This window comes from Palaemon carinicauda, chromosome 19 (genome assembly GCF_036898095.1).
Source record: "Palaemon carinicauda isolate YSFRI2023 chromosome 19, ASM3689809v2, whole genome shotgun sequence".
Taxonomy (NCBI): Eukaryota; Metazoa; Arthropoda; class Malacostraca; order Decapoda; family Palaemonidae; genus Palaemon; species Palaemon carinicauda.
Genome location: NC_090743.1, coordinates 129,929,441 through 129,941,241, shown reverse-complemented (window position 1 = coordinate 129,941,241; position 11,801 = coordinate 129,929,441). Strand labels below are relative to the sequence as shown.

Here is an 11,801-nt window from a genome sequence, read left to right as displayed (position 1 = left end):
CGAGTGATACATTATTATTATTATTATTATTATTATTATTATTATTATTATTATTATTATTATTATTATTATCTGCATAAGCTACAACCCTAGTTGAAAAAGCATGATGCTATAAGCCCAGGGGCTCCAACAGGGAAAAAATAGTCCAGTGAGGAAAGGAAACAAGGAAATAGATAAGATGCAAGAGAAGCATTGAACGATTGAAATAAAGTATTTTACGAACAGTAACAACATTAAGATCGATCTTTCATATTTAAACTACGAAAAATAAAAAAAAAAACAAAAAACAAGAAGATGAGAAATAAGAGAAGTATAAACAAGTAAGATAATTTTTTAAGAACAAAATACTAAAGTAAATCTTTCATATATGAAATATAAAAAACTTTAAAAAACAAGAAGAGAAATGAGCAAGAATAGTGTGCCTGATTTTACCCTCAAGCAAGTGAACTCTACCCCCAAGACATTGGAAGACCACGGTACCGTCGAGGCTATGGCACTATTCAAGACTAGAGAACAATGGTTTGATTTTGGAGTGTCCTTCTCCTAGAAGAGCTGCTTACCATAGCCATAGCTAAAGAGTCTTTTCCACCCTTACCAAGAGGAAAGTAGCCCCTGAGCAATTACAGTGCAAAAAGTATAACCCCTTGAGCGAAGAAGAATTGTTTGGTAATCTCAGTGCTGTCAGGTGTAGGCCTATGAGGATAGAGATGAATTTGTAAAGAATAGGACAGACTATTCGGTGTACGTGAAGGCAAAGGAAAATGAGTCGTAACCATAGAGAGGGATCCAATGTAGTCCTGTCTGGCCAGTCAAAGGACCCTATAACTCTCTTGCGGTAGTATCTCAAAAAGTGGCTGATATGAAAGATAAATTTAAATGTTCTTATTGTTCTTAAGATATTTTATAGTTGTTCATTGTTTCTATTGTTTGTTTGTTTCTTTGTTTTTTCCTCATTGGGCTATTTTTCCTTGATGGAGCCCTTGGGCTTATAGCATATCCTGCTTTTCCAAATAGGGTTGTGGGTTAGCTAATAATAATAATAATAATAATAATAATAATAATAATAATAATAATAATAATAATAATAATAATAATAAGTCGCCTCGCTAGACCCGACTTTCATGCCCTTCTTAAAGGTAGCACACACTTAAACAGCCAGAGACATCGTTATCGATAGTTCGAATGTGAAGGAAATTACAGAAATAAGGCTAAGAAATGCAGAAATGGCTGCAATATATATTATTATTATTATCATTATTATTAGCCAAGCTACAACTTTGGTTGGAAAAGCAAGATGCCATAAGCCCAAGGGCTCCAACGGGAAAAAAATAGCCCCGTGAGGAAAGGAAATAAGGAAAAAATAAATGATAAGAACAAATTAACAATAAATTATTCTAAAAACAGGAGAGAGAGAGAGAGAGAGAGAGAGAGAGAGAGAGAGAGAGAGAGAGAGAGAGAGAGAGAGAGAGAGAGAGAGAGAGAGAGAGAGAGAGAGAGAGAGAGAGAGGGGACTATTCTTTTGAGAAATGTAACTGTTATTCCGAAAATGATTTCCTTACAGATTTAAAGTCCATCCATCCTCAGATAACCTAATTTATTATATTATATTTCAGAAACTATTGGCGAAAATAAATGATGTAAAATTAAATGCAATGAATGTGTACAACAGTGTATTATTATAATAATGTTCATGATATATATAACATGTAGGAATGATTATTACTTGCTAAGCTACAACCCTAGTTGGAAAAACAAGATGCTATAAGCTCAGGGGCTCTAACAAAGAAAATAGCCCAGTAAGGAAAGGAAACATGGAAATAAGCGAATTGATTAACAATTAAAATAAAATATCTAAGAACGGTAACAACAATTAAAATAAATATTTCATAATATATATTCTAAAAACTTCTACGAAATAAGAGGAAGAGAAATAAGATATAGTGTGTCCGAGTGTACCCTTAAGCAAGAGAACTCTACCTCAAGACAGTGGAAGACCATTATACAGAGGCTATGGCACTATCCAAGACTAGGGAACAGTGGTTTGATTTAGAAGAGCTGCTTACTATAGCTGGACAGTCTCTTCTGCCCTTACCAAGAGGAAAGTAGCCACTGAACAATTACATTGCAGTAGTTAACCCCTTGAGATAAGCATTTTTTGGTAATCTCAGTGTTGTCAGGTGTTAATCTCAGTGTTGTCAGGTGTATGCGGACAGAGGAGAATATGTAAAGAATAGTCCAGAATATTCGGTGTATGTGTAGGCAAAGGGGAAATGAACCGTAACCAGAGAGAAGGATCCTATGTAGTACTGCCTGACCAGTAAAAAGGACCCCATAACTCTCTAGTGGTAGTATCTCAACGGGTGGCTGGTGCCCTGGCCAACCTACTACCCAATAGAGTACCATTAACACATTGTTTAGTTTGCCACGTAAGTAGGTGACAGTTCTGCAAGAAAGACATTACTCTCGATATCTCCTGTTCATTCCGTCTTTTACATAATTTTGTAATTTTTATTATGAAATAATTTTGAACATTTTGGAAATGAAATGTCGTATGATATATTGTACTTTGGGTATTATTTTTCCCCAGAGCAGAGGTATCATCAATATCGTTTATGGAGAAGTAAAATTTTGTATCATCTACAAATATGTTGAACGTTACTGGATGCCTCTGTAGTACTTTTAGTCCACCAATAGTATAGGTAATAGGTTGGCCAGGGCACCAAGCACCCGTTGAGATACTAACGCTAGAGAGTTATTGGATCCTTTGTCTGGCCAGACAGTACTGCATTGGATTCCTCTCTCTGGTTTCGGCTCTTTTTTATATAAGTACGCCGAATAGTCTGGCCTATTCTTTTTACATTCTCCTCTGTCCTCATACATCTGGCAACACTAAGATTATTAAACAGTACTTCTTCACTCAAGGGGTTAACTACTGCAATGCAATTGTTCAGTGGCTACTTTCCTCTTGGTAAGAGTAGGAGAGATTCTTTAGCTGTGGTAAGCAGCTCTTCTAGGAGGACACTCCAAAATCGAACCATTGTTCCTAAGTCTTGGGTAGTGCTATAGCCTCTGTACCATGGTCTTCCACTGTCTTGGGTTAGAGTTCTCTTGCTTGAGGGTACACTCTGACACTCTTTCCATCATGTTTCTCTCCCTCTCGTTTTTATGAATTCTTTATAGTTTATATATGAGAGATCTAATTTAATGTTGTTAATTATCTTAAAATGTTTAATTTTGATTGTTATCACTTCTCTTTAAGTTTATTTAGTTCCTTGTTTCCTTTCCTCACTGGGCTATTTTTCCCTGTTGGAGCCCATGGGCTTATAGCATCATGCTTTTCCAGCCAGGGCTATAGCTTAGCTAATAATAATAATAATAATAATAATAATAATAATAATAATAATAATAATAATAATAATAATAATAATGATGATGATGATGATGAAGATGATGATTTTCGATACTCAAAAGCTTCCTCTTCAGTGACAATGGATCATAAACTTTAAGTAGCAACTATTGTGTCAAAGGCAGAATTATAAGATTAAGTAAAATCAATATACCACATTTGTTCTCATCCATTATTTCCAGCAGATCATTCACAACAGAACATGTAGCTATATCCGTCGAATATAATTTTCCGTATACAGTATTATCTTTCGTATAATTTTTTTTTTTTTTTTTTTTTTTTTTTTTTTTTTTTTTTTTTTTTTTTTTTACGGGTTTATTTCTCGCCCTCCATCAAACACTAAAGGTCTGTTCAAGCGGGCCTTGGTGTGTGAAAAAAAATAATTTCTTTCCAGTTAATATTTTGCTCTGTATCGTTATTTCGCTAGCATTTGTATTCAGGCTTAATAGTTTTCAGGTCACTATTATAACACTTTCTAAAAAGAAAGTGTTATAATAGTGACCTGAAAATTTACTGGAAAGGATTCAAAACCACTTTTTTTGTGAACATAAATAGGCCTTCCCTGGTCTTAGATGGATAGTTAGTCCCTTGAATACATTCTTGTCCCTTGCCTCTGCTACTTGTGAGCGACCTTTATGCCTTTAGAAGACAATCATCAATTGTATAGGTCTATCTGCTAATCAAAAGCCATCACCTGGCCCTCCCTGGTTTTAGCTTGGGTGTTGATTATCTATAACCCATGTATGTGACTTATATAGATACAAATGCTGAGTCATCTGCAGCCATTGTCTGGCCTTCTCTGGTCCTAGCCTGACTAGCTGGTCTCTTTCCTTTGCCTCTGCCTTTAGGAACTGATAGAGTATATATATATATATATATATATATATATATATATATATATATATATATATATATATATATATATATATATATATATATATATATAAACATGAGTATGTCTATTTTATATTGTTAAATGCCGTTTCCTATAATAATAATAATAATAATAATAATAATAATAATAATAATAATAATAATAATAATAATAATAATAATAATAATAATAATAATAAGCTGTTCACTCGACTTCAGTGGAGGGTTGGATCTAAAACCAAAACAAGTAACAAGTAAGTAAAACAAGTAAAATATCACATTTTTTTCATACCGGGAACGGAACAACTTTTTTTTTCATTTTCTTTATGCATAAATCACATTACTGCATAGCATAGTGTAATGGTAAAAATACGATATTATTTTATATGCATTCGAAATATTTTACGATAATTTTGGTAGCAAAACGATAATTTTGAAACCCCAGTACGATAGCTTGATAAAAATGTAAAACAAGGCCAGATCTCCTACTAAAATGGAAGAAGAAGAAATGTAAACAAAACGCCGTTGACTAATGTCCGTACGAGAAGTGTTAGTTTGTTCTCACTTGTTTATTTAAATAACTAGAAATATTTTAGATAGCTTTTGTTTTAGCCTACTATGGCATCAAAGGTAAGTAATATATATTTCCTGTAATTTACGGATCATGTCACCTGTTCTTTACTTTACCCATAAATTTGATTTGCTTACCCAAGTTAGTAGACATGCTACGATCTGCGTTTGTAATTTAGGAAACTGGTGAAACATGACATTAAACAATTAATGTAATTTAAGTGCTCTTACAATTTACACCAGTGTAAGATAATTAGTTTTTTTGACATCTGTAACTTTTTGTTCTGAAAAGGTAACGTTACTTTAGTGTTTTACCTTAGTGTTTGGAAGTGTTAGTCCAAGGACGTTCTCTACAGTCCGAAGGTCTCAATTATGGTATAAATAGTATATGGTAATATTAGAAACGACCCTAATTTTTTTTCTTTTAAATGGAAGGCTTTGTATATCAACGAATAATGCCTCGTGCGGACTTAAAAATGGAAGTTTCTTTCCCATTTTCTAGATATTTGTACCCATGGCTGTCTAATTCGACTTGGTAATTCTGAGGCAAATATATTTTTGGGCAGGTTTGCGATAGGGTTGGCCATCATCATACATACACCCCGAAAAATGTAAATTTATATTTTGTTCCATAACTAATACGGTAAATGTGTAGGAGAGCTCCGCGGAAGATCTTGAAGAATTTAAACACCTACAATTCACTATTATATCATATAGAACACTTATATAATAGTCAATATATGAGCAGCTTCTATTTAACGAAGATATTCGTGTTTATAGTTATGTTTCACCTGGATTTTTTCTAAGTGTTTGTTTTTGTTTACTGTGTGATGTCTTGGCTAAAATGAGCTGTTTCACCGCCTTACTGCTTATGGCAAACTAGTTCTCAATGCTATTCTAACCAATAACAGGTGTTTTCTTGACGTCACACTGTTTGAAAACCAATCATGGCGGTTTTTACAAATCTAGCCAATGCTGACACTTATTACTTCACTTATCCCTGCTATTTTTCCACCAGTTACCACAGTTTACGTGAAGTTCCGTGGAGGAATATTTTTGCACGTCTCGGATCTCCCTTCAAACTGAAAAGCTCATTTTGCCGTGAAGTATGGAGCAATTAGCAGGACCTTCATACCGTTCCGACTGTCACTTGTGACAATTGCTTTATTTCTTATGGGGATTTTTGTGTACATTATTCAGGGAAAGTTGATTTGCTAATTGCATTTGCTCAACGTCATGGTTTGATTTTGGCAGAGAAAAAGTGCCCTAATTGTGAAAACGTGTGCCGTATAGATTACAACAAATTAGCATTCCGGTGTGATCGTAGTGTGGTTACTCGTGGGAAAAGGAAGAGGAGGTGCAATTTTTTCGTGTCTTGTTTCAAAGGTAAGTTAGATATTGAGACTAATTTGAAGTTTGTGTTCCTTTTTTTGCAAAAGGCGTTTTCATTTGAATTTGTTTCGTTTGAACTGAAACTCAATGTGGCCTTAAGGGGGGGTCGCAGGGGGGGCGGAGGCCCCCCCCCCCCCCCCCCGGTAGGCCTAGGTAGGGGTACAGGGCCCCATAGGCTAGGTTAGGTGGGTGTCTTAGGTTCGGTGGTGCCCTGAAAATTACTGTAGCCTTAAGGGGGGGTCGCAGGGGGGCAGAGCCCACCCCCCGGTAGGCCTAGGTAGGGGTACATGGCCCCCAGGGTAGGGTAGGTAGTTGTATTAGGTTCGGTAGTGCCCCGAAAAATCACTTTTCTCCTCCTCCCCCCACCCAAAAACCCCGCTTCCCACTGGGGTCCCCCATAATTGTAGTAGTAGGTTTATGCTTACATTTTCTGTGTAAGAGTTAGGTGGTTGTAGGAGGATTATCTCACAGTTTCAAGGTAACTGTAGCTCTAATTTACTGTTTTCTTTCGTTTTCTACTTTTAGAAACTTTTAAATCGAGCGCGGAGCTCTCCTACACATTTACCACTAATACAAACCTATAATATTTATTAGGGGTATTTCTTTTGGCGAAGCTGAAAGGACAAGCCATTAAAATTTTAGAGAGGCTAGTTAGTGGGAGTAGGGGGGTTAGCTTGCTACCGCTCCCATTCACACACTTTTGCTTTTGGCTCGGATGGTGAATGGTCGTTGCCGTTCTTTGTCCTCGTTATTTAGGACTGCCATGCTTTTTGTTTGTGCATTCTCTTTATTAGCGTGTGTGTTGACTTCTGCCGACCATGCGTACCTGCCCTGGACTTGAAGGCCGGCCCTGCAGTACCTTCATGTCGGCCGTGGACACTGATCGTCACATCCTTTGTCCCACCTGCAGAGATCAACGGTGTGAACTTGAAAATAAGTGTGCAGTAGAAAGTGTAGGGATTTGTCTGCCTCTCAGTGGGAAAGTTTTGGGCGCCAGCAAAAGAAGAAGTCAGAGCTGGATAATTCTCCTTCGAAGATTTCTTTGCAAGGGAAAAAACCCAAGGCTTCTTCCGCTTTTCGACCTTCCTCTGAAGCTCCTACTCGATCAGCCTCTTCTGAGAGACCATCGAGTAGTACGTAGGCCCTTTAATTATTGGTCAACCCCGGTCCTCAAGAAATGGTGTTGTTTTCCCTAGTGAAGCAGCCTCACCTCTCCCCCCAGGTGAGGCCTTGTGTGTTTCTCCTTTTATTCAGGTGTGGTCGACCTTGGGGCTTTCGGGTCTGCCCTCCAAGGAGACTTTGCTGCAGCTCATCATCTGGCTGCTGGGGCGCAGCGTTCGTTGACTTCGGAGGTGGATCATCTGTCTTGTGTCGACGTAGTGATGTCTGAAGCGTTTTCTGCTGCTGCTGCCGACACCCCTGCCCCTTCAGACTCTTAAGCTGTTGCTGCCGACTGCGCTTCCCCCGTTCCTGATCATCCTTCAAGGGGGAAGCAAAGTCTTTCATCTGTTTCTCTTGCGAGTGTTTCTCCTCCTTAGAGGAGTTCACTCATGGAGACTCCTCTGCGGAGGACTGCTGCTCCTAAAGGTCAGCTTGCTAATCCACGGGCCCAATAGGGCGTCTTCGATCTGGCAGAGCTTGCCTCCGCTTTACCTTAGAGGTTGCCCTTCACCATCGGTGAAAAGGCACCTCTTCGGGTCTTCAGCCTCGTCTTCGCAGCCTTTCCCCGCAGAGGAGCCTCCTCTTCCGTCGTCTTCTGGCCCTTGACCTTCGCCCGGTCCAGGACCTTCTCCAGACGATGCTGCTGTTATTCCTTGGACTTCAACCTTGGACTCTTTTGTGGATTGTTCGCGATCCCCCTCGGCGGATGTTCGCCCTTCCAAAGGGCACATCCCTGTTCCTGCATTGTGCCGACTTTCTGACCTGCCTTCTCCGTTCCTGTCTCGTGATGCTTCCAAACATCACTCACCCTCGAGAACACACCTTCTTTCGCAGCATTCCAGACCTTTGGCGGGGCGCCAGCTCTCTCCAACTCACCAGTGCTCATCAGTGCATTATTGCTAGCCAACATCTCGGCATCACTTTCCAGCGCGTCATCGCTCCTCAGCGCTCTCCAATGTCCTAGCGATCTCCAGCGCGTTCTCGCCGTTCGAAGCACCAGCGTTTGCTGGCTTGCCAGTGCTCGCCAGCTCATTTATGTTCACTAGCGCACCTGCACTCATGCTCTCCTGCGCACCAGCGCTCTCTTTTGCAGCAACGCTCTCCTGTGTGTCAGTGCTCTCCAGCTCATCAGCACTCTCCAGCTCACCTGCGCTCCCCTGCGCACCAGTGTTCTACGGCTCGCCAGCACTCACTTGTGCTACAGCGCTCATCTGCTCACCAGCATTCGCCTGCTCACCAGTGCTCTACGGTTTTCCATCGCTCTCCCGCGCAGCACTTTCCTGTGTTCCAGCGCTAGCCAACGTGCCAGCACTCTTCACATAAGAGTAAAAAAAAACAAAAGGGCAAACATTTTGACAGGTCACCATCACCTCATTCCCCTCCCTCAAACACATTACAGCGCGCCAGCTGGGAAAAGGGGGAAGAGGCTCCACAGAAGGGTTCAAGATTCCGAAGATTCCATCTTTGAAGGCGGACCCACCGTATCAACCATCGGTCAAGACTCCTCACAAGGATCCATTGATCCCTTTCTCTTCAGGAGCTCTTTCTGACAGTGCCACCATTAGCGGACAGCCTTGGTTCAGTGCCATTGTCAGAGCATTTGTGTAAGCCTTCGGGCCTGCTTTATTATCTCACTCTTCGGAGACCTCGCAACATCCGACGGCACCAACAGATTTGCAGAGAACCTTGGCTGCTTCTCCCTTGAAGAGAAAAAGAGGAGTCTCAGATGCAGTAACATCACTTAGGATGTTACTGCACAGTTCTACACAGCGGTTCCCGCAGCGAAAACTTCCGACCACTCGACTCAGCCTCCTTCCGGTGGGTCAGAACGAATCTTGTGAGCATAATATTTTAGGGTTATTGGCTTCTCTTCTCTCCACAAGTTTGAGAGTTTGTCAGATCTCGGATGCGGTTCTTGGGGCACAATTCCTTGGATCTGCTCCTCAGCCCTTCATACCAACTTTGGGAGACATAACCCTATGGGGTTATTCCTTCTTTCGGTCCCTCAGTTGTAAGGGATTGAATTGGATCCTCTTATACTATGGCTATAGCAACTTAGGGGGCTAGGATTCTTCCGGCCAACGAAGTTATGCAACAAGGGATTCAGTCAGCCCTTGGATGACTGACGCTCCTGAGAACACTAGAGTTTATCGGCATCTCATCTTGCTCTGTCTCCGTCGGCCTATGCTCCCTCGGATCTTTGTATGAGCATCTACAGCCTCCATCCGCGTATTTCTTCCACGGAGAGGCATATACAACCAACTCTTAGCTTAGCTCAAGTCTTGTTTGTTAACCCTTGGACAATGACTCTCTTCCGCAGCCGGAGTTCTCCCATCGGTCAATGTTCTTTTCTAGGGATAACTCCCTCTCTCATCCTCGGCTGAGTCTTTTCCAGTAGTGGATAACCCCCTCCTACGAGCTCGGAGTACTCATCTCTTTTCACCAAGGACAGAGAATCTGCAGCCTAGCTACAAGAGCATACACTTCTGTCTCTTCCACCCACCTGTTGAGGTGTGAGGGTAGTTCTCTCTTTAATCTTCATGATCTGAACATCCGGTCAGACAAGACGACTTTGTTCATCAAGATATTCCCGAGCTTCTACAATCAGATCTTCCTATAGACGTCTCCAATTTTGTTTTCTCCTCTGGGAACAACTTTGATCATCAACTATGTCTGGCAAGGAGAAGGCTTACAGTCAAACAAATAGTTAGTCCACGACTTCCTGTGCACGTTTAACCACTAGGACTGGTACTCCTAGTTTTCCTGGATATCCGTTATCAAGGACGCTTTCTTTGTTCATACAGGCTTTCCATGTCAAGGTACGGTGCTTTGGTGTCGTTAGCACCTCAGGTTTTCATGAGGGATTTACCCTAGTGTCAACTTAGCCCTACAGAATCTGCCTCGTTCTTCAAAGACTTCGAGGGGACTGGCTGATCCTAACAGTCTCGGTAACATACCGAGGCAACTCCTCGAGTTTACCATGATCTGAGGATTGTAGTAAATCTCGAGTAAATCCCGACTTCCTTGTCAGAGACCGGTATCCATAGACATGTTCATCGGTATCGGCTTGCAGAAATTTTTCGCAGAATGGCGGGGTCCAATGCGTAGGATGACAATAGCTATTCCCTCTTCAAGACGTACTTTCACCCAGCAGTGGTTACGTCTCATATGTCACCGTTTCACTCTGGTTCATCAAGGTCGAATCGGTCTCCGTCGAATCCAACCTCTTCAGGGGCATGCAGATCCCAGGTGTTTCAGCACAAGGGATCTTCCTTTTCTCTGGTTCTCTGTGAGACTTGGGCAGGAGACAGGCCTGAGAAGAAGGTTGACAGACAAGAATCTCATCTGAAGAATCGATCTCCTTGTTTCTCCTCCCCAGAATTGACGCTCCCTTCAGAGGTCTCAAAGAAAGGGGGGGGGGGGGGGGGGGGGCAGCCACCTGCTGTACCACTCATCTTCAGGACCAGAGCCCAAATGGTACCATCATTTAAATCTCCTTGAAATGCAATCTTCTTTCTTTCGTGAAGAATCGCCTACAGCGGCAGCAGATGTTGGTCGCTTTTCCTGTCTACGGGAAAGACTTCTGTTTGGTTTCCCCTTTGGGCGATTCCTCTGTCGGGAATTGGATTTTTCCGCTCCCCCCTCCAGCCTCTGTTCAGCAATACTTCCTGCTAGCAGGAAGAATCGCCTTCAACGGCAAAAGACGTTGGTCTCTTCGCATCTGCGGGAAAGACTTCCTTCACCTGTTGGTCTTTTCTCCCCTTCAGGAGATTCCTCCAAGGGGAATTGGACTCATCCTTTTCCCCCCATCACTCTTTAGCGTCAGAACAAGTGACAAATTTGGAAGTTATATTTTTCCTAACTATACAAACCCGTAGCTATTTATACAAATTGGCCCGTCATCACTTGTCCTCCTAGAAAGTCCTGCCTGCAATCTTAAGTGGTTTAGACACACTGGTATGTGAGTGAATGGGGTAGCTGGCAATCCCCCCTACCCCTCGCTAACTAGCGGGTTTGGTAGATGCCACCTTGCTTAAAAGTGTTATGGCTAGTCATCCAGCTTCGCCGAAAGATAATCCGTGTAAATAGCTACAGGTTTGTATCATCAGGGAAAATACAAATTACTCTCAAATTTGTAATTTTTCTTATTATGCACACCCGAGTCCTTTAACTTTCTGCTTCCTCACTACTGGCCGCCAACTACTGGCTATTGCCGATACCATGTTATAAGTTTTACCTGCTTTGTTCCAGCTGTGCTCGAATCATTCTCATATTAAAGGATTCAAGTTTTGTATAGTTAGGAAAAATATAAAGGACTTGTAATATTTGTGACATTTTAATGCTTTTTATTATATTTAAACTCCTGTTTTGTGTGTTATACTATTGGTATGTGAGGAAT

The 11,801-nt window shown here is 41.2% G+C and overlaps 1 protein-coding gene across 2 annotated transcripts in view; it reads left to right on the top strand.

Moving 5' to 3' along the window:
• Positions 1 to 4,746: 4,746 nt before the first annotated feature.
• Positions 4,747 to 11,801, top strand: part of LOC137658874 (gem-associated protein 8-like) — a 52,630-nt gene continuing 45,575 nt past the window's right edge. The window contains exon 1 of one of the 2 annotated variants that reach the window (XM_068393999.1): positions 4,747 to 4,828. Coding sequence is in view for 1 of the 2 variants with exons in the window: in XM_068393998.1 (XP_068250099.1) it covers positions 4,898 to 4,909 (12 nt within the window). In the remaining variant the exon portion in view is untranslated. Of the gene's footprint in view, positions 4,910 to 11,801 lie in introns of both variants that reach the window. The other variant, XM_068393998.1, reaches the window with a different exon arrangement.